This window comes from Tiliqua scincoides, chromosome 4, assembly GCF_035046505.1.
Source record: "Tiliqua scincoides isolate rTilSci1 chromosome 4, rTilSci1.hap2, whole genome shotgun sequence".
NCBI classification, from domain to species: domain Eukaryota; kingdom Metazoa; phylum Chordata; class Lepidosauria; order Squamata; family Scincidae; genus Tiliqua; species Tiliqua scincoides.
This window is the reverse complement of record NC_089824.1, coordinates 60,104,855-60,128,804: the sequence shown is the minus strand read 5'-3', so window position 1 is coordinate 60,128,804 and position 23,950 is coordinate 60,104,855. Positions and strand designations below refer to the sequence as shown.

The 23,950-nt window shown below is 42.3% G+C and overlaps 1 protein-coding gene across 1 annotated transcript in view; it reads right to left on the bottom strand.

Annotated features, from left to right (window-relative positions):
- The window catches only part of RAB31 (RAB31, member RAS oncogene family), a 68,607-nt gene that overhangs the window by 19,735 nt on the left and 24,922 nt on the right, over positions 1-23,950 (bottom strand). The window contains exons 4-5 of the mRNA XM_066625386.1: positions 10,992-11,063; positions 9,534-9,640 (exon numbers count right to left, since the gene is read on the bottom strand). Coding sequence (XP_066481483.1) covers positions 9,534-9,640; positions 10,992-11,063 — 179 coding nt within the window. The remainder of the gene's footprint in view (positions 1-9,533; positions 9,641-10,991; positions 11,064-23,950) is intronic.

Genomic DNA, 23,950 nt, shown 5'->3' with positions numbered 1-23,950 from the left:
GTTACACATGAGGGTATTGGCCATCGATTACAACATACATTAGTAAAAAAAAAATACTGTCTAAAAACAAAATTATTCATTAGTACAAAAATCATCATATTTTTTAATCTACTGATTAATAATTTAACTAAACAATCAATATTTTTATCTAAAATTATCTAATCATAAAAAGGCTTCAAATTTTACTTATACACTATTCTTGCCACTAAACTAATATTTAAAATAAATATTTCTTATCTGATTCTTAATTTCTGATGTCATTTTAAGAAGATGTTTCCAGTTTGAATGGTAATACATACTTCAATATCTCTTGTAACAGTTTATATATCATTTTCCAATATTTCTTTACTTTTTCACGTATCCACCACATATAATAAAAAGTTCCTTCAATTCTTTACTTATCCAACATTTGTTTGATGACCCAGGATACATTTTTACTATTTTCTCTGGAATTAAATACCATTATATATTATATATTAAATTATATAATTTCTCTATTAAAAAATAACCCTTTTAGTTATCTTAATACCACTTTAATTATCACAATATTTGTGTTCCAAGTTTGTTTTCATTTACATCTGCTTTGATTTGATATAATTAATGGGATACTCTTCACTTCTAAAGAGAATTCGGTCCATTAATATCTACCAAAAAAAAAAATTCTACTTGTTATTCAGCCATTTTCACTTTCTGTCTTACTACTTCCTTTGTTTTCTGTCTTGTTGGTGCTTTCCTTCTTGCTCTTCCCACTGTTCCTTCCACTTCTTTTTCTTCTTAGCTCTCTTAAATTTCTTAATCCCTCTCTTTTCTTCTTTCTTTTTCTTCATTCTGTTCTTTTTGGGTTTAATCCATAAATTTCCTCTTCTTGAAACAACGTGCTCTCTGAAAGTTCCCCGTTTTTTCTTCCTTAAAATTCTTAATTCTGATAATAACAGTTGCTTTTTCCATCTCCTGTCTCATTTCAAAAATCTCCACTTCTTTAGTTTCATCAGACATTTGATCCATTCTTTTTTCTTGTTGGTTATTTGTAATCTGTTCTTGCATGCTTGTCAGGGAAGGAGTTTATTTGCTTCATTTGTTCAGATAATTTTCTGACCTGTTGCTTCATTTCACTTCTGAAATCCCACAACAAATCCATTAATAAGGACTGGTTTTTACTAACATCCTTTAAGTTTTGGAATGCCATTCTTATCAATATCAAATCAAGCCAATATACCTCTGGCTTTAAAAAACAGAGATAAAATGGTCCAACAATTAAAGAAAAAAAATCAACCAACTCTCATTATCTTGTTTCACCTTCTTGTAAGGCTAATTTCCAATTTTTGTATCCAAAAGGGGTAAGTCAATATTCCACTTCCAGTCAATAACAATGTCAAATCAGTCAAACAATTAAAGAGTCACCCAAATCTTATTATCTTGCATCCCATCTTGTCCAAGGTAATCCTTAATTTTTAATATCCAAAAGGGGTCTATCAGTAATCAAGGTCAATAGCACTGTCAAATTAAGTTAGTATGCCTTTAAATGACCAGGCCTGAATCGAGCCTTCTTGCTAGGAAAATGAAAGTAAAAGTTAATTCTTTTCCATGCATACCATTTCAGCAGGGTGATCTTTAATCATCTTATCTCTCTCCTTTTCTTCCAGTCACCCTTATTACAAAAAAGAAAAAAAATACTCCAGCAAGGGTTTCTTTAAATCCAGGTTCGCTCTTTTCCTCTCTGGGTGGCTACTAGCCAACGTAAATAATCTTAAAAGTTATCTTTCCCTCCTTCCAACCTCTTGATTGCAGTTCTTTTTATAGCTTTTTAATGAACTGGTTACTCAATGTTTAAAGATTTTTTCACTGTCATGTTCTTGTATCTAGGCCGTGGGGGGGATACCCAGCTATCCAAATCCTTCTCTGAATCTCTCCAAAGATGGTGTCCGGTATACGATGTGATCCAGCACAGAGCGATATCTGGGGGTTATCTCTACGACCGCTGTCCTTAGAGACCCCCCGAGTTCAAGCTCTCAGCCTTCATGTCTTCTTCTTAGACAATGAAGAGTCCCTCATTGCTGAGGTCCTCTGGAAACACATCTATTTAGCAGTTCCTCCCGGAGTCCTCCGAGGTTCCCTGCTACTGCACTGAGTGTTGACTCCACCTCCCTGAAACATCTTCTCTTTCAACCTCTATCTGACTTAATTCCTTGGTCAGGAGGGGCCATTTGGGAAGCGGTATTTGCCCGACGTCTTCTGCCGTGAAGACAGATGCAAAGAACTCATTTAATTTCTCTGCCATCTCTAAGTCTCCTTTTATCTCCCCTTTCCCTCCTTCACCATCCAGAGGGCCAACCGCTTCACTGGTGGGTTTCCTGCTTCTAACATATTTGAAGAAGCTTTTATTATTCCCCTTAATGTTGCTGGCCATGTGTTCCTCACAGTCTCGCTTGGCCTCCCGTATTACCTTCTTACATTTCTTTTGCCACAGTTTGTTCCTTTTTATTCTCCTCATTAGGGCAAGACTTCCATTTACAGAAGAAAACTTTCATGCCCTTTACGGACGCCTGAGAGGGGACATGATTGAGACATACAAAATTATGCATGGGAAGGATAAAGTGGATAGAGAGATGCTCTTTACACTCTCACATAACACCAGAACCAGGGGACATCCACTAAAATTGAGTGATGGGAGGGTTAGGACAGACAAAAGAAAATATCTCTTTACTCAGCATGTGGTCGGTCTGTGGAACTCCTTGCCACAGGATGTGGTGACGGCATCTGGCCTGGATGCCTTTAAAAGGGGATTGGACAAGTTTCTGGAGAAAAAATCCATTACGGGTTACAAGCCATGATGCATATGTGCAACCTCCTGCTTTTAGAAATAGGCTATGTCAGAATACCAGATGCAAGGGAGGGCACCAGGATGAGGTCTCTTGTTATCTGGTGTGCTCCCTGGGGCATTTGGTAGGCCACTGTGAGATACAGGAAGCTGGACTAGATGGGCCTATGGCCTGATCCAGTGGGGCTGTTCTTATGTTTCTTATGATATGCCTACAGTTGCACAGCCTGTTTCTATTTCAGTCCATTAGCTGTAAAATGGGGATTATAATAGTATCCTTTATAGCATCCCCCAGCCTGAAGGCCTGGGTTGGAATGCTCCAGCCTGAAGGCCCTGGTCTCTGCCCCCTTAAAGGGTGGGGACAGCGAGGAGGCAGCGACGTGATTCCCAGGATCGTGTCGCTAAGTGGGCTGCAGGGGCTTGGCAGGTCTTACCAGAGCCTCCTGCAGCCTCCCGGGGATACAGGGAGCCTTGCACGAGCGTCTGCAGGGCTCCCCAGGTCTTCAAAAGTGAAAGTGAAGCGATCGCGCTCCACCTCCACAAAAGCGGAAGTGGAGCATGATTGCTCCACTTTCACTTTTAGAAGGCTGGGGAGCCCTGCAGATGCTCATGCAGGGCTCCCTGCATCCCTGGGAGGCTGCAGGAGGCTCTGGTAAGTCATGCCAAACCCCTGCAGCCCCCTTAGTGATCTTGGGAATTGCGTCGCTGCCTCCCCCCGCCCCTGCAAGGACTTACTGCAGAACTGCAGAATTCCTTTGGAGTTTGAGAACTGCTGCTTTATAGGGTTGCTGTAAAAATTACTGAGATGTTGTACATGATATTCAAAGAAGAGGAATTTTCCGTTTGTGATAAATATCTGAACTCTCTACTACTGAGAGTCTGTAAAAAATAAACAACAGATGTAACATTCAGATATAATCAAGAAACATCTACTCATATATCAGTAATCAAAATAATTGATTATACATCACATATACATACTCACAATATTTGATTATACATACAAACACATACATCACAATATCCCTGAAGAATGTGTTCAACTGTAGAATGGACAAAAGCAGTATTTCACTAGCAAAAAATAAATATTTTCCCAGTTTGACACCCACAATTTATACCCTTATCAATTGAAGACTGTCCATAGTTCAAGAGTAGCTGATAAAAGAAAAGTGACAACAAAGAATTAGTATTGAAGCGATCACTTCAGTACTAATTCTTTGTAATAATTGCTGTTCTGCTATGACAAATGTAACCTTTGAATTCAATAACAGCAATTACATCAGTACATTCTTCACGTAGATAACTAGTTCCAGTTCAAAAGAGCTAATGCAATATCATGAATTGCAATTTATACAGTTGTTCTTGCTTTTGTATCACCCTAGCAGGGTTTATCTCCATGAAAATATTTTCAGATAATATATGTATCAAAAGCATTTGTTTATTGATAAGCCAATTTTTAACTCACAGCCTCTGCCTTTGAATTCTATCAATGGATTCATAGTGTAGTACTAAACATAGCAGTTTAACTTAGGCAAAATTTACTTCTTTCATACAGAAAGAATGCAGTAGTAAATAGTGCCATTTACAGGAAATGGCATGGCTTCTGTAGTCCGTTCTGTCAGTATTAAGACTGTAGATCCCAAACGGTGAGCCATGTCTCCCCAGGGAGCTGAGGAAACCAGCCAGGGGAGCTGTGGAATCCTTGCAAAAATCCTGCTGCCCTATACAAAGTATAGGATTGCAGCCCTAAAGAGGAGCTGCAGCCAATGGCCCAGTAGGTCAAGGAAGTCACTAGTCGAAAAAGTGTGGGAACCACTAACATAATGCGATCTGGAATATGCAAAGTGTGTATAGGATGAGTGCTTGTAAAGGATAAAGACCACACATTATTTCTGTTCTCATAAAGATTAATGTGTATTAGAATAAGCATTCAAGTTCTTTAGAAAGTATTCCAAAGATCAGTTAAACGAGATTAACAGTTTTTGTTCACACCATTAAGCTAATTAAAACTTGGTAGCAGGCTAATTTTCCAATTTTTGAATACTGTATACGAATCTGCAATGCAGTATAAACCTTTGTTTTTAGTTTTTTTAAATTCCAAATTAGCCAGACTGTTCCCATAACAACAGATTATGAGCCCTGTTTTCTTAAAAAAAAACAAACCCATTTAATCCTTTCTGCTATATGAACAGAAGAGTCCTTAAAGTGTATAAAGGGAAGCAAGTACATTTAGGGCATGTTCCCAAGGATCTCCAAAACTTGGCTGAATAACTGCTGATAAGGGACAATTGAAATTATTTTTTTTTTAAATAAGGCTACACTGCCACTAAGAAAGATAAATGTTAATTGCTTATGTGGACAAGGAGAGCTTTCACTGTGCCCAAATTTCTTCTCGACACTTAAGAGCCTGCCTCTGCCATGTGTGTGGGACTAAGGGCATAATCCTAAGCAGGTCTTCTTAGAAGCACCGCAGACACTCGCCTATAAGTCGACCCACAGATAATTCGAGGGCAGGTTTTGAGCCAACAATCATGGAATTTTCTATGACCCTTGGATAAGTCAGGGGTTAAACTTAGAGGGGTATCTGACTATAGTTTTGTCTGATTTTACCCCAGGCCAGATCCTGAAAAATAACTTACCACTAATTGTTAGCTAAGAACTGTAGCCTCTAATTTATTAAAAACATAGTAAAAGATCATAAGATACATTTTTATTCTTTTTAAATTCTGGTCTTCACCACCTTTTTGTAAACACTATCAGAGTAAGTGCACTGGAAACAACATACCAGTAAATCAGTGGTTCCCAACCTGGTATTCATGTACTCCCAGGGACACTCAACAGGACCTTTAGGGTACTTGAAAAAGAATGGAATAATGGTAGAAAAAGGCAGGTCATGCTCCAGAATGCCTTGCAAGCAGGAAGGGAGGTAGCTAGTTGGCTTTGAAAGCCCCACCAACAGTTAGTTTTTGGTCATCAATTCATGTATGAACCAGTGATTGAAAACCAGCACAGTAAAAAAGCTGAAACATAATATGGAAAGTGATCAATCACCCAGAATTTCTCAGCACACTTCTGGTGCAAAACAGTGCAAAGGCAGAGTCTTCTGTTCCTCAAACAGATAAAAAGAGAAAACACTGTGATGAATACATGAAGTCTGGGTTTGACCCAGCCCTAAGTCAAGGGTGTGACTTTGTATAAAGTCAATTGTATATGTTCAACTCAAGATCAGCTATGGGCAGTATGCTAATGTTGGTTTTAAAATGTTAAGCTGTGTTGCCTTCTGTGCTAGCATTGCAGCACAGTTAAGATTCCATAAAGGTGTGGGGCTCTGTTCAGTTAGAGGGAGCATTTTCAGTCAGAGTGGTTGACTCCATCGGAGAAGGAGCAATTCCATATGTTGTGACTTAGCTCAAGATCCTTGGTAATGTATGTGAAATACCTCAGTGCAGAATTTCTCAAACTATGGGTCAGGACCCACTTGGTAGGTCATGAGCCAATTTCAGATGGGTCATGTAACACCTAGCTCAGCTGGCATTGAAAATACAGAGCTGCTGGGCAGGGCGGGCTCCCAGTGGGAGAGAGGCATGGGCTTTGCCCTGAATAGGTGGAAAGATGGGACACTGGAAAGGGAGGAGGGCTGTGTGGTTGGAAAAGAATCCAAGTCTGAGTTCTGCTTTGATTTCTGAGCTGGAATGCTTGAATTCCAATTTATGCAAAATAACAGCACAAGCACACTGAGTAATGGAACCTTTGGCTGATTGCAGCTTACGTGTGACGCTTAAATTGATTATGTCACTTCCAGCCATGACATCACATCCTGTGGGTCCCAAGAATTATCATTCTAAGAAGTGGGTCCCCATGCTAAAAAATTTGAGAACCACTGCCTCAATATTTTCTTCCAATAATTTGTTCCACTGAATCTACCTGGCTTGTTTTCCGGGTGTCACTGGGTTGCCACCAGGTAGAGCCCACAATCCTTTTGATATTGACTGTGGAGAACTCACCTCAACTCAGGTTGGGAGTGATTTTTCCACCACTATTTATCATCATCCCCTTATAGGGTAAGACTTCAGAGTTGTTGTTTTTAAATGAACAAATGAATGCAATGAAACATAAGCATAATCGATGACCCTAGTGCCATAAATAAAACTGTATCATGTTTTACCCATACCTTTGTCTCTCTCATTCTTATTCAGTGCCAAGCCATTGAGATGTGTCATGAGTCATTGCACATGAGTCAAAATTTTCCATGTATGCATGTTACATGTGTCTCAGAGCATGTCCAGTAACAGTAGGTGCTGCATTGTGCTAATATACCATTTCCAATATACATTTCTTACAGTTAGTGGTAGAGAACAGAATATAAATTTGTGCCAGTGGAAAGCTTGGGGAAAAGCCTTCTTGTGCCAAACAGAATTGCTCTGTCTAAGTTCATTAGGAGAGATATTTAATTTACAATCAGAGTGTTCCATTAACAAAAGAGAATAATCTTTTGCATAATCAGGAGCAAGCATCACAAGGCTGGCGAAACAATACTATCAGATATTTTCTGCTGGAGAAAATGTGAATTGGTGTTATACTTTAAATTGCTGTCATTAAATGTTAAATGTCATTAAACAGCTTCTGCAAATACCTAATAAGAATGCATTAGGCTTCTACCCCTCCCCACTTCTTAACATTAATACACTTACAGACCTGACAAACAATCTCCGGACAATTGACAGAAAACAGAAGACAAGGAGAATGTCCTCTAACTCTCTCTGAAGTCTGTCTACCTCTAATGACCTATTGGCTGGGGGGGGGGTTACAAATATCCAAGGATCAATACACCAATTTATAGTAGACAGAGGATTGCCATTATTCAAATTTTAGTCTACTTGTAGAGACTTCTGTACCAAATCAATAGTGGACTTAAAGCATGAACGTCAGACTTGTGACTAGGATTTCCTAGACTAAATAAGACAGAAACCTTGGTCAGCAAAGATTTTAGCCTTAGTCAGCAGAGAAGGGGGTACCCAGCTGGTGCAGAATCCTTGTGACACTCTTGTTACTGTATAAGAATGACCATAAAATTACAGCAAATGACTGTATACATCTAAAAACATAACAACAAGCCAACCAAAAATTAACAAAAATAACTCATGTCCACTTACTAACTATGAACTTCAGCACTGCACTTCAGCAGCTGCCCATGGCAGCCACCTAAAGCAGAGGCTAACATCTTATGAAGGCAAACAAATAGGACAGTGCCAATTGGGATAATAAACCTGCAAATGAGAGAATCAGCCCTATTGCAAAAAGTCAGTCAAGCATTATAGTCTTGTATCCCTCAGAGCTATAGAAGGATGATAAAATCTGCACTGGATATTACCAGGTAACAATCAAGATGGTTCAGCCAATCAGAAGCCACAGGTCACTGGCCTTTATCTCAAACCTGACCAGGAGCAGCTTGCCCCCTCCCTTCCTGAAACACACATCTGTGGTCAGTTCTCATTACAGCCTCAGAGCTCTGACTTTGGGAGTATGCTGGTACCCAGATAAGCCAGCAATGATAAGACAGGTGTGTCTGTGAGAATCTTCCCCATTAGCAGCTGTTCTCAAGGCAACCCAGAGACACTGCTTCGCTCTCACAAAATGGACTCCTAAATTCCAAAATGGAATCTCTTCACCTGAGCATGACTTCACCTGAGCATCACACTCTCCCTGCTGAATAAAAGAGAAACACAACTTAAAAAGTGCCTCTGACCTAGCCCATGTAACAGGACTAAGAATCTAACCAAAATGACTTCAACCTTCAAACAAAACAACTTCTAGAAGGGGAGTCACATTAGTCTGTTGCAGCAAAAAGCACGAGTATTAGATCACCTTAAAGACTAATTCAGCATAAGCTTTTTTAGATTATAGTCAACTTCACTGACTAAGTACTAGAATCTTGCTTCCTCTACACAGGAATTATAGATCATAACTACCAAGATCTCTCAATCTTGTAGTTCTAAAGAGACTAGTTGAGACTGAAATCTTTTGTATTCTTATGATTGTGTGTTACCAAGGATGTGATTATAATACTCTCCAGACTAATATTCAGATTCCATAGCACTGCAGCATTATTCTGGCAATTTTTTTGCTTTGAAAAGCTCATACAAATGATCTAATATATTGCAGACTGCTGGTCTAGTGGTGTCTAGCTGAATAGACTGTGCCACATGAATTTCAGTAAGTGTATTAATCTGCTCAAAACTGCCCCCAGCATGACTATTTGCATACTCTGAGGAAAAGCAGTCACTTTGGGGCAAAATTTTCAGTAGAAAAATTGCACTATAGGAAAAAAGATCTCCTCCTCAACAAGTACCATGGTCCCCATCAGAATCAGGCCCTCTATAAAGGATCAAACTAGAGGCATTTCTGGTTGGAAGCATGCCTCTTCAGCAAGCATTTCCATGAACACCTAGCTTGCATCTAATCAACCTACCATCAGCTAAATGAATTATAGATTCCAAGGCTTTCCACATCACGTTGAGGAACACTATCTTAGACTGTGCAATTACACTAAAGGTCAGTAAAAGAGATGTCAAGATGTGTTGGTGACTGGCTTGGTATTAACTTGTGACAATGCAATTAAAAGATGTATCACTAAAAACTGCAGGGATCTCTTCTGTATTTGCTATATTAAGACAGGGGTAAACAAACAATTTGAAGACAAAAGTCAATACATTACCTAATATCTGAAAGGTCACATTTGTTTCCAGCAATAGCCATTACAATGTTTTCAGGACCATGTTCTTTTAGTTCTTTTACCCATTTCTTCAGTGTATGAAATGAATCCTAAATTGAACACATGGTGAAATACTAAAAATCTCAGAGAATGCAAATATAGTAAAGAGAAGAAAAAACTCCAGAACAGGGTTTCCAAAGTACTAAGCAAGATAAGCTATATTTGGTGCCATTAAATATGAGTCTTAACCTGCATCAAATATATCAAACCATATCTCAGCAACTTCAGCTGAAGCTAATTGTGGATTTTTTTCTAAGGAGACAACAAATCTAAACAGAGTTTCACATATAACTTTTTGTACTCCAGTACAAAAATCTGATTGCAAAATGTCTACATATTGCAGCAGTTGTAAAGTACCAAAGTATGTACTATTCATTGCTTACCTTTTAAGAATACATTATGAACAGAAAATAACTAGGCCCCTGCTTCAGTGTATTTTAAAGGGCAGGTAACAAAGCACTATTGTGAAATTTACAACTGATGTGGCATTGATATGTTTTGTACTTGAATAAAAATGTTGCCTGAAAACCATCCTAATTACAGTCAGGTCACACCATACACGTTGTACTTGCATGAATTCATGCATACGTGTTTAGTAACAAAAGATCAATTTAGACAGTGCCTTGCCATTCCACTCCCCAGGTATGTGCCCTGGAGAATGCATGAGATGGGAGAATGAATCTGGTGCTCCCTCAGTTGGTTTCGTCCCTGTGTGCCACTCATAGTTTTTAAAAGACACTATGTATTTTTTGTATTTAACATATAGTAATTTCAGATATACAGGTGGAGTCTTGCCATCCACAGGGGATCTGTTCCCAGATCCCCTGCAGATAATGAAATCCATGGGTATGACTCACAGGGACTATGAACATGACTAGAACCTGTTTCTGGTCTCATCTGGAGCCCTTCTGAGGCCTGTAGAAACTGCACACGGCCTCCATGGGCCTCAGAAAGTCTCCCAGATGCAACTGGAACAAAGTTCTAGTTGCATCTGGGAAGTCTTTAGTGGGTCTTGCCTTGAGTTCAGACCTTGCAGTTAGTCAAAACTGCTGGTCTCAAATCTGCAGACAGACAGGCTGGACCTGTACATGATTTTCTCCTTATGTGCTGACACCAGAACTTAACCCTCACGTAAGATGTAACCTGATTGTATTTATGTATGAACATTGCTTTTGCTCACCAATACTTTAATAATGTAATAAATGTAATAAAACCTAATAATGTAATGTAATAAAACCTAGGAAACTACTAAAGATATGATCCATTAACCTTTATGAACCTAACAGTTAAATGCTGGCAAAAGGCATAGGGAGCATCTATACAATGACTAGTTAACTGACCTTTTAATTAACAAGTAGGCTACAATGCAAGTGATGGGACAACTGTGATTAGATAGCTTACCTGTTTAGTGATATCATATACTATAACAGCTGCTGCTGACCCACGATAATACATTGGTGCCAGTGAATGAAACTAGGAAAAATGAACACAAAACAGAATCATAAAACAGTTGAAGTCCTTGCATTTGTGTCAGTCAAAAAGAGATGGTAAGATGGTATGGTAGGATTATTTTATCCTCTTTAATCAGTGTCTCATAACTAATTGTTTATTGTTAACTAAATCTAAGCTAAGCCACTGAAATAATGTGAAGTGCCCTGATTTTTAAAAATTTATATCCATTGAGTGAGAATAATTAATTCATTCTTGCGAGTGGTACAATGTGTACCAGAATCGCAGAATTGCAGAATCGTTCTGTGGGACCATTCTATACTACAAGAGAGCTATCATGCTAAAGTATACTCTGAGCATGTGGAATGGGATGCAGGCATGGCATTCAACTCAGAACTGTGAATATGGAGCAATTACTTCTCTCCTGTCCACAGACCACAGAATAAACATGGAACATAGGAAAGATCAAATGCAATGAGACATACAAGGCAAGGACCTTCATCAACACAGAGAACCATCACCTGCCTTTGTGAAAAGAAAAAGGAGAAGAAGGGAAGCCAGCAAGGCAGGGACATCCAACACATACTGTGTTTTTAAATGCTGAACTATTATTTTTAAATTGAACGTGGGTTGCCTTGAAAGCCTCTTAGGTAATGGAAAGGCAATATATCTATAGATAGATACAAATAAAAATTGTACTCTATTTAGTAATGTTTCTAAAATGACCACGTGCATCTGAATCTTCACATAACATGTGATGTCACAGAATACAAACAATTTAGACAATACATTCATCTTTGAGCTCCACTATCTAAATTTAACCTTTTCAAACTAATTAATGAAAATTTCCAAATATGCTTGAATTCAAGCGTAAATTCAACATAAGAACATAAGAACATAAGAACAGCCCCACTGGATCAGGCCATAGGCCCATCTAGTCCAGCTTCCTGTATCTCACAGCCGCCCACCAAATGCCCCAGGGAGCACACCAGATAACAAGAGACCTCATCCTGGTGCCCTCCCTTGCATCTGGCATTCTGACATAACCCATTTCTAAAATCAGGAGGTTGCGCATACACATCATGGCTTGTACCCCATAATGGATTTTTCCTCCAGAAACTCGTCCAATCCCCTTTTAAAGGTGTCCAGGCCAGATGCCGTCACCACATCCTGTGGCAAGGAGTTCCACAGACCAACCACATGCTGAGTAAAGAAATATTTTTTCTTGTCTGTTCTAACTCTCCCAACACTGAATTTTAGTGGATGTCCCCTGGTTTTGGTGTTGTGTGAGAGTGTAAAGAGCATCTCCCTATCCACTCTGTCCATCCCCTGCATAATTTTGTATGTCTCAATCATGTCCCCCCTCAGACGTCTCTTTTCTACGCTGAAGAGGCCCAAACGCCGTAGCCTTTCCTCATAAGGAAGGTGCCCCAGCCCCTTAATCATCTTAGTCGCTCTCTTTTGCACCTTTTCCATTTCCACTATGTCTTTTTTGAGATGCGGCGACCAGAACTGGGCACAATACTCCAGGTGTGGCCTTACCATAGATTTGTACAACGGCATTATAATATTAGCCGTTTTGTTCTCAATACCCTTCCTAATGATCCCAAGCATAGAATTGGCCTTCTTCACTGCCGCCGCACATTGGGTCGACACTTTCATCGACCTGTCCACCACCACCCCAAGATCTCTCTCCTGATCTGTCACAGACAGCTCAGAACCCATCAGCCTATATGTGAAGTTTTGATTTTTTGCCCCAATGTGCATGACTTTACACTTACTGACATTGAAGCGCATCTGCCATTTTGCTGCCCATTCTGCCAGTCTGGAGAGATCCTTCTGGAGCTCCTCACAATCACTTCTGGTCTTTACCACTCGGAAAAGTTTGGTGTCGTCCGCAAACTTTGCAACCTCACTGCTCAACCCTGTCTCCAGGTCATTTATGAAGAGCTTGAAAAGCACCGGTCCCAGGACAGATCCTTGGGGCACACCACTTTTCACCTCTCTCCATTGTGAAAATTGCCCATTGACACCCACTCTCTGCTTCCTGGCCTCCAACCAGTTCTCAATCCACGAGAGGACCTGTCCTCTAATTCCCTGATTGTGGAGTTTTTTCAGTAGCCTTTGGTGAGGGACCGTGTCAAACGCCTCCTGAAAGTCCAGATAAATAATGTCCACAGGTTCTCCCGCATCCACATGCCTGTTGACCTTTTCAAAGAATTCTATAAGGTTCGTGAGGCAAGACTTACCCTTACAGAAGCCATGCTGATTCTCCCTCAGCAAGGCCTGTTCGTCTATGTGTTTTGAGATCCTATCTTTGATGAGGCATTCCACCATCTTACCCGGTATGGATGTTAGGCTGACCGGCCTATAGTTTCCTGGGTCCCCCCTCTTTCCCTTTTTAAAAATAGGCATGACATTTGCTATCCTCCAATCTTCTGGCACCGTGGCCGTTTTGAGGGACAAGTTGCATACCTTAGTCAAGAGATCTGCAACTTCATTCTTCAATTCCTTAATAACCCTTGGGTGGATGCCATCAGGGCCCGGTGACTTATTGATCTTTAATTTATCAATGAGGTCTGAAACATCTTCTCTTTTAACCTCTATCTGACTTAACTCCTCGGTTAGGAGGGGCCGTTCGGGCAGCGGTATCTGCCCGAGGTCTTCTGCCGTGAAGACAGATGCAAAGAACTCATTTAATTTCTCTGCCATCTCTAAGTCTCCTTTTATCTCCCCTTTCCCTCCCACCATCCAGAGTGCCAACCGCTTCTCTGGCGGGTTTCCTGCTTCTAACATATTTGAAGAAGCTTTTATTATTCCCCTTAATGTTGCCGGCCATGCGTTCCTCATAGTCTCTCTTGGCCTCCCATATCACCTTCTTACATTTCTTTTGCCACAGTTTATGTTCCTTTTTATTCTCCTCATTAGGGCAAGACTTCCATTTACGGAAGGAAGCTTCCTTGCCCTTCACAGCCTCTCTAACTTGGCTGGTTAGCCATGCGGGCACCCTCCTGGATTTAGTGGAACCCTTCTTTCTTTGCGGTATACACCTCTGCTGGGCCTCTATTACTGTTGTTTTAAGCAGCCTCCATGCACTCTGGAGAGATTGGACTCTTTTTACCCTCCCTTTCAACCTCCTTCTAACCAGCCTCCTCATTTGAGGGAAGTCCGCCCGTTGGAAGTCAAGGGTTTTTGTTAGAGATTTGCCTGGTATTCTTCCCCCAACGTGCATGTCAAAATGGATCGCAGTATGATCACTGTTCCCCAATGGCTCAGTAACGTTTACATCTCTAACCAGGTCCTGCATATCGCACAATATTAAATCCAGAGTCACCTGTCCTCTGGTGGGCTCCGTGACTAGCTGATCTAAGCCACAGTCATTTAGCACGTCAAGAAATCCGGTTTCCTTATCGTGACCAGAACACAAATTGACCCAGTCAATATGAGGATAAATGAAGTCCCCCATGATTACAACCCTGTCCCTCCTTGTCACCTCCCTGATGTGTTTCCTCATTTCAAGGTCCCCATCAGATTTCTGGTCTGGAGGACGATAGCACGCCCCCAGTATTACATCGCTGCACAAGCCTGGTAATTTAACCCACAGAGATTCTACGGTGGAGTCGGACCCACCTTCAATTTCTACTTTGCTGGATTCTATCCCTTCCTTAACATAAAGGGCCACCCCACCTCCAACACGCCCCTGCCTGTCCCTCCTGTAGAGTTTATAGCCTGGGATTGCGGTATCCCACTGATTCTCCGCATTCCACCAGGTTTCTGTTATGCCCACTATGTCAATATTTTCCCTTGTCACCAGACATTCCAGTTCTCCCACCTTTGCTCGTAGACTTTGGGCATTCGCATAAAAGCATTTATACACGGAATGCCCCAGGATGGGCTGCTTATTCGCTCCTTTGTCCCCGCATCCTCTCATTGTGCCAAACCGTCTATCACATCCCATCATGCTACATTTGCCAATTTCTTCTCCTACCCTGCCTTTGTCTTGTTGTTCTCTAACCTCCCCTTCCTCATCCCATAGGGATGAGGAGTCCCGAACCGGATGCCCCTCGGCTCCTGTCGGCCTTCCCCCAGGGATCAGTTTAAAAGCTGCTCTGCCACCTTTTTAATGTTATGCGCCAGCAGTCTGGTTCCATTCTGGTTCAAATGGAGCCCGTCCCTCTTGTACAGGCCCCACTTGTACAACAAATGTTTCCTTTCTACCCTGTCATTTATTTGTGCTTCCAAAATAGGTTTCTGTTATACATCTCTTTTCTCCCCACTTTTACAACCAGTCCCTCAACCAGAGAGAGTCTTTAATAATTTTTCATGTATTTAAGATGCACTGTAATCCTTTCCTATTGTCAATTCTGCCCCAATCACCTTTCTTGGAAACACTGTTTCCTGAACTGTCAAGTCTTATTGTTCAGCAAATATGGGGTTAAATTGCTAATTTAGGGTCCAGTCCTAAACAGTATCAGCACCAGTCCAGCGCCAGTGCTAGCTCAGTGAAGCAATGGTGAAGTGAAGGCTGGTGCTGGGCTGGTGCTAGTGGACCGCCACTACTCTGCCGCTCTGTGGTCACCCGAACTGCTGGGCGGTGGAGAAGTAGGTGGGGGCGAGGAGGGACGCAGGGATAGGTGTTCTGGGTCGAAGTGAGAGTGGGGACGAGGTGTGCCGGGGGAAGGAGCGGGGCAAGGGGGAGGCGGGACCAGTGGAGCGACATGGAAGCTGTTGATTCCATGCTGACCCATTGCGGGGTTACTCACCTTACCCAGGGGAAGCTAATAAAAGTCTCCTTCTTCCAAGGAGCTGCAGGCGCTGCCCGGGTAGCACTCAGGATGCAGTGGGAGCCATTTTTGGTGCTGCTTCAGCCCTGTTGCAGCTCAGGATTGGGCTGTTACAGCCCAATTCTAAAGGCGGTGCTGCCACTGGGCATAGCGGTGCCAAAGTGGCTATCGCTACATCTTGCAGCCCCGCAGCAGCCATCAGAGATCTCCTTGGAGGAAGCCCCAAGTTCCATAGTAGGGCTTCTCAAGTATGTGCCTGCTATTTTGTGCCACAGATTTTAGTTAATGATCTGGCGGATCCAGTCCCCTTCCCAGTTCCTCTCCCACTCTGTCCTCCCCCTGCCCCGGAACAATTCACCGAAGCCCTCACCGCTGCCCAGAGCTCTTACCCTGCTTCAGGCTGCATCTGGCCAGCAATGGGCTCAGCACTGACTGAGCCAGTGCTAACTTAGTGCAGGGTTTCCAGGTGTGCCTTATGGCACATTTGTGACACCCAGCACTGGAGATCAGTGCCAGTGCTGGCCCAGCTCAGGATTGGGCCCTTATTGTTCCAGCAAACTTCCTAGAGGGGACCAGGCTAACAGTATGAGCCTAAACAAGTAAAAAATGCTCTAGGAAAGAGGTTGGAGAGCATGAGAGTGAGAAGCCTTGGGAGAACTCTGCTTCTGTTCCCTCCTGCATGAAAGATTACTGCAACTTCTTTTTCTAACCATGACATCTGAGCAAACATAAACATTAAGTCTTTCAACTTTTGGGATTAGCAAAATTGTATCAGCTCACAAAGCAACATAGTTAATTGTCTGGAATGTTAACCATGTGGCATTTATTCCATTGGAAGTGCATATGATTTCATGTGACTTCTCATAAGAAACAGATACGAGATTAAGAAAGTGCTGTGCTTCACAAAGGCTGTTTTATTAAATGATAATTTATAGCACCCTGTGAATAATAGACAGCAGTGTAGTAAGACATGTGTTCTTCAAAAGCATGAATAGATTTCACAGCACACTTTTACAGAAGGATCTTTTTACAAAAAAGCAAAACATAGAATTTTGCTTTATTGGTTTGTCTAATACAGAAGATTGGATACAAATTCTTTCTTTTCTAAAGTTAGGAATTGGTGTTTTATTTTTTTCCAAGTCAATTATCCTGGAAAGCAGCAGCACATTAGCACTTTGGTGGGCCACTGGGAAATACAGGAAGCTGGACTAGATGGTTCTATGGCCTGATCCAGGGGGCTATTCTTATATTAGCATTGCAAATCCACAGAACTGTGCTGTGCCCAGAACAATGGTCCCATGGATGTGCAAATGCATGACAGCAGCACATGCATTTGTGCACTGAAAACAGTCTGGGAGACATGCATCAATCCATCCTCTGACCTTAGCTTAGCTAGCTCACTGGATCTTGAAGCTCACCTGATTTCCAAAAGTGGAAAATTCAGGAACCCCGTGATTCCCTCCAGTAACCAATTCCACAGGTAGAGCATAGCTAAAGATCACAGGCTATATACAGACATCACACTCCTTTGCAAATTTGCTCAGTTTCAGTATCAGAAGCATTTGGTGTTTCATGGGAAGGCTTATCCATTCACCTTGCTGAAAGTGTAGGTATAAGAAACAGGCCACATAAAGAGGGTAAGGAAAATATGCAGAGAAAATGCATCAGGGTTCTTGTTTTATTTTCAACTTGCCTTGTAGCATCCTTGCCAACCTTTTCTACCCCTTGTTTTGATAGTTGATTGATGCTTTTTAATCTTTGCTTTTATCTCATGCATCTTTCATTTCATGATGCTGATTTAATGGTTCTTTAAATATACTTCTTTTTCTTTTAGGGTTTACCTGTCTGGTCTCAACTGGGTGGCAACAGATTGCCACATCTTCCAGACCATTCATGTTCTACTACTGCCTGATGTTAAGGTGACCCTCTGGATTTAGGGGCTCTCTGTTCAACTGGGAGATATTCCTAAGGGACCTCCTCCTTCTCAGGCTCTCTAACTTTAATAATGGCAGCAAACAATCTTCATTCCCAGTTTACCCAGTAAAAAGAAGCGGAAAGGTGCTATTGCTAACTGCTAGGCACTGCACTGTTTTGCTCTTCATCTTCCCATACAGATGGGGAACTACACTCCACAGGATCTACCTGGATCAGTTCATTTATAAGCTGCATAAGTGATATTGAAGTCAGTGTGTCAGTCAGAACTCTGTTATCTGAGTCTTCTGATATGCCTCAATTTATATTTTGTTTTCCTAAATCAATCTTACTTTTGCTTTAATCACTTCCTTTAGTACCTGGATACCAGAAGTCATGGTTTTTGGTTCTCACTTCACCGGGCGTGACAGTTTTTGGCCGCAGGCCTTCTGAGGGCCGGGGAGGCCACATGCAGCTTCCCCAGCCTTCAGAAGGCACAGAGGCTGGCACCTCCAAGTAGGTGGCAGCACCTCTGGGGTGTGCCCTGGGATGCCACAGGATGTTGGCATATATGGATGGGGAACTGTTTTAGAAAGTGAGACAAAAAGGAAAATAGAGCTGAATAATTTCACCATAATTAGAAGTCAATAATCTCCTAGACAGGGCCTAGGAGAGGGAGTAAAGGGAGTAATTCGTACCTGGACTGAGATTCAAAAAGGGGGCCCAGGAGCCAAAGGAGGGGGTCAGAAATTTCCTGGGATCTTACACTTTCCTATCCAGTCTTGTTGCCCACACAGGATGCTGGGGACACTACCACGAGCTTTCAAATGAGCTGCTGGCAAGCCATATGTACTGCGCCAAGGAATGCATTCATGACACTCTTAACATAGTGTCAAATCTGGAACTAAACTGGCCTGCTACAGTAGCTTATGGAGCTGCTTGCCATGAAGGAGTGTTCCCTCATGCTGTTTTGCCCCTCCCTGCCTCCATTCTGCTTGCTCATCACCACCCTCCCCTGCTGTTTCACGCCTCCCCCTTTGCAAAGGGACCCAAAAGAAACTGTACCCCCTGATAAAATTCCTCCCAGAGGCCCTGCTCCTAGGGCAGCAGTTGCCAAACTCGTGACTGCTGTGCAAGGAAAGAATGGTCCCTGTTCGGACCCACTCTTACTGTTCCACCATGCTGCACGTTAGAGGCCCACCTGATTGCTGTAACATGGTGGTCACATCAGTAGCCCATTGCCCCAACAGGCTTTGCGCATGCGTTTCTGGGCAGACACAACTGCCTGGAGTGTTGTGTTACAGCAATCAGGTGAGCTTCAAGTGAGCAGTGTGGCAGAACGATAAGCTGCTCGCATGGGGGAGGGATGCAGCACTGGATCCAGCCTGTGGTTTGGTGAGCGCTACCCTAGAGGTAGATATATCCAGGTGTGCATGCTCTGGTGCACATACGGGTGCGCGCGCACCCAACCAATTCATATATTTCTAGCACCCTTTATACCACACAAAGAAAGCAAAGCCAAGCCATGAGATTTTCTGTACAAAGAGGAACAAAAACTCCACCGCTGGATTTTTACATCAAAGGCCAGAATGAATCAATAAGAGTTTACTACAGCTCTCAACAGGATGCCTGCTCATCAAGGAACTGTGAATTATTTAGAAGCACTTTACTTTCCATTAGTTACCAATCACATTCCAAAGGGAAACTTAAATGAACAATCTTTTAAAGTATTTCTGTACCTTTGTTGTAACAACAAACTGAACTGATATGGTTCAAAATGTAAATACAAGTCAAAAGAATCTGGTGTTCCATGAAAATGAAAAAGACCTACTGACACATATGCAAATTATAAGGCTTAACAAATGGCCCAATCCTACTGAGGACAGGGCAGACACATGGAGTCCTTTGTGACAGCGGAAGGCACTTCTGCTGTCAAAAAATGACTGCCGACACTGTAAGAAATGTACCAGCATCTGCCCCTCCTAGATACAGCATGCCCATTTTTTGGCATGGCTGCACCAGTGGGGGGGGGGGGAGGTCAGGACTGGGCTCTAAATAAAGGTTCTGTGCAATTCTGTGTATTGACTAAAGGAGCACCTATTTATTGATGAGGAAGCAATGTAAAGGTCAATATGACAACAATTTATATATTTAAAGAACAGGAAACATAAAGATGAGATTCAAGCCCAGAAGCAAAATTATTGAACTTTGGGAAATTAATTTCGGAACAAGATGTTCTACAAGATATATAACTGCCACTGAATACAGCAACCTACCACCTTCTCTTGCTTTTGTTCCCACCCCAGAACAGTCAAGTAGTAATATAAAAAGTATGTATGACATGGCATCAGCCATTTCATTGACTGCCACTTATGGAGGTAGGGAAACTTACACTGTAATGATCTCCCATTAAGCTTTCTGTAGTACTAGCTGTTGGCAGGAGAGAGAAGAGAGGAAACATGGAGCTGTTATTTTTAGTGCTAGGCATGCACTTCCACTAAATCTACTTCCAGCCTAATTAGAAAATCAACACATTACCTACAATGAAAAGGAAATAAAAAATAGCTATTTAAAAGACAAATTATTTATAAGCTTTTGTGACGCACAACAGAGAAACATGGTATAAAATAGGGAATGTTTCTAACAGTGTTATGCTATTTATCCTGTTATCGAGGAAAATGCTATATTTTTTTAAAAAATAGAAATGACAGGCAATAACATTTTCTTGTTTTGCTCTTAATAGTATATTAATTATTTACATCAGTGTTTTTCAAACTGTAGGTCAGGACACACTAAGTGGGTCGCGAGCCAATTTCAAGTGGGTCCCCATTTATTTCAATATTTTTAATATATTAGAGTTGATGTTACCATGGCATGTGACTGCATTGGGGAAATGTTACAGATCCATACTTTTAACAGGCTACTCTGTATAAACTTTTAACAATGATAGTCAATGGGACTTACTCCTGGGTAAGTGTGGGTGAGATCATAGCCTAAAATTCTGTGAAAATTTTTTGTGCTTGATGATGTCACTTCCGGTCATGACATCACTTCCAGCATGTCCTTACAGATTCTCATTCTAAAAAGTGAGTTCCGGTGCTAAAAGTTTGAGAATCACTGCTTTTTATAGTGCAAGTACTCTTAATATAACATACCTTTTATTTAATATATGCTGCTGTGAGTATTGCACACATCACATACACAAACTACATATGCACTTTGCTGTTCTTATGTTAGAATCTGGAATTAAGTACACTGATACTGCACAATGTGCACTGCCACTATTGGCACATGAAACTGGTTCAGTTCACACCACAGACTGTGATAGTTCATTCCTTTTACTAACTTCCAGGCAGTGGCATCACTAGGATTCACGTCACCTGGTGCGGGAGGCCTGTGCGTCACCCCATGCAGTGGGCGGGGAAACACCCCAGGCGGTGGGCATGGTGATGTACCATCGCCCCGCCCCCACTGGTTTTTTGGCTGTACCTTTTGATAGAACACAGATATTTCAATGTGGTTTGTTTCATTGCATTCTGCATGAAATTACGCATTGATTGATATATAACATGATGGTGTTGTTCCTCCAAACTCTGATTTTAGTGATTTTGAAAACTTGTAGAGTCACACACACACACCCCGTGTCAACTTACTAACACCTTATTGCAGCAGTTCTCAAACTTTTAGCACTGGGACCCACCTTTTTGAATGACAGTCTGTCCAGGACCTATTGGAAGTGATGTCATGGCCAGAAGTGACATCATCAAGCAAATTAAAATAAATAATTATAAACAATAAAATTAAAATAAAAGAAATAATTAAATAAGGGGGAGCCAGCCCTGTTCCACCAAGTGGGTTTTCTCTGTAGTCTCCCTGCAATAGCAACCCCCCAAAAAGAATCAATGAGATCTTCAGCCCTCCCCAGTGCCCAGTTTAAGTTCTTCTATTTCAAGCACATCAATACAAAGACCCACCTGACTTTACAAGTCTGAGAGCCCAATTCTAAGCATGTCTACTCAGAAGTAAGTCCCATTAGAGTCAGTTGGGCTTACTCCCAGGAAAGTGTGGGTAGGATTGGGCTGTGAGGGGAACTTTTCAAGTGCAAAATAGAAAACTTTCCTCTTACCAGTTCAAGCCTCTTTGTTTGTCCTCTCTAGTGGGGGGAGAGGCTGCCTTCTGGGGCTTTTGTTGCACTCTAGTCCCATCGGGTCCGTACCGTTCTGGTGTCCTCACATTCTTTACCTGGCCTGACCACCAGCCAAGGCACGCCTGCCTACTCGTGAGTAAAGGCAGCCACGTGGCTTCCTTACCCTTCCCATAGAGTTGAATACACTTGCAGCTGGGAAGGGAAACCTCCGGTGTTTTTTGGAGGCTGCACTCATTGGATCAGGACCATTCTGACATTGTTGGAATCCTCTCAGCCTGCCCTTTCCAATAGACTAAGGCAAATGCGCCTACTCATGAGTAAACACGGTCATGTGGTTTCACTTGCTTTCCATAGGGCTGAATAGGGACCTCCTTCTCGGGTGTTTTTTGGGGGCTGCAATTACTGGATCGGGACCATTCTGGTGTCCTCTCAGCCCTTTCTCTCAGCCCTTTCTGATGGACTATGGCAAATATGCCTACTCACAAGTAAACATGCGATACAGCTCACTTTCACTTTCCATAGGGCTCCATGCATTTTTTCCTTCTGATTTTTTGGCCATAGCTTTTGAAAGAAAGGAGCTATCTCAACTGGGTTTTTTGCATTGTGTTCCGCTGGTCATTCTGCATCCAACAGTGTATGGCAGGATGTGGTGGCTCATAAAGGCACAATTTTAGCGTGTCACCCCCAGGGCACGTCACACGGTGTGGCCCGCACCCCCCGCACCCCCCTAGCGACGCCACTGCTTCCAGGGGATTTTTATACCAAGTCCTATACACTGTTGAAGAGATACACATTTTGATCTTTCTTCAGGCCACCGACCCTCTCTCCTTCTCCATTATTGGAACCTTCCCCCTTTTTTGTTTGCACCTTCAATTGGCATCATTTATAGGTTTCTTGTTTAATATGTCTGCTAAATTTCTTTAACAGAAACCAAATCTAGCTTTTACGCAATGCGTTGCTGGGGGGGGGTACAACACCCCAGATACCACACTTGAGGAGGTGTTTAGCCGAGGATACCTTAAAACGTTGTGTCCCTGCTGGGCCTCAGAGTGAAAACCGGAAGTGTCTGACAGAAGCCTCCAAGAGGCCTTCTGAGGCCTGGGGAGGCTGCGCATGGGATGTACTTTAAAGAGTTGTTGTGCTCCCGTCCGGCCTTAGAATGGTCTCATGGAAACTGGAAGTTTCCAAGAGGCGAAAACCAGATGTGCCAGAAGGCCATCTGTGGCCTGGCAGGGGTGCATCAGTATCATATGGGGGGTGTTCAATTTTGTGCACCTGGGCGCCAGATGCCTTAGCTATGCCACTGTAGGGGAGCCCAGATACCTTGCAATTCCATGTTAAGATTCCCCCATTTTCATGAACTGGACTGACAGCCCAATCTTCGCAGTATGCCACTGTGGAAGACATTCCACCAGTCCGAGAATACTGCCACTGGCAGTATTCTCAGATGAGAAGGACGTGTGCTATGCCAGCTGCCAGTGGGGTTCTGCCAGCAGAGGAGCTGGTATGGCAGTGGATCTGAGGCAGATCATGGTGGCACCTGTGTCCATCATATCCAACCACCACCACCCCACCAGTTTAGCCTGAACATACCCCCACAAGGCTCCTCAGAGCTGTGCTAGCAAAAGTGCTAGTGTACCTTTGAGGAGTCACATAGGGCAGCAGGTGGTGGCCAAGGAGGCAAGTAAAAGTTTTCTTACCTCTCCTGGCCAGCACAGTCTCCTGCCAGCACACAGGATGCAATGGAAGCTGCATCAGCAGCCCTGCACTATATGCACTGGCCCAGGATACCATTTGGCTGTAAATTCATCAAGAGTCTGTTGCTGATATGGTACAGATTTATTGTTTATTACAAACAACAAAGAAATTCAAGCTTTGTATTTATGAAAGGTGAAGGCACATAGAGATTTGTTCCAGAACAGCTACTGAAGCTGAGTATCACAAGAGTGCTAGTCTGGATGCATGCCATGTTTCTTTACTCTTTTTAAAGTCATGTTTATTCTTTATTAAGCTAAAGATTGCGGTTTGGGCCCAAAGAGGCATGAGCAGGATGAAATTATCCACCGTTC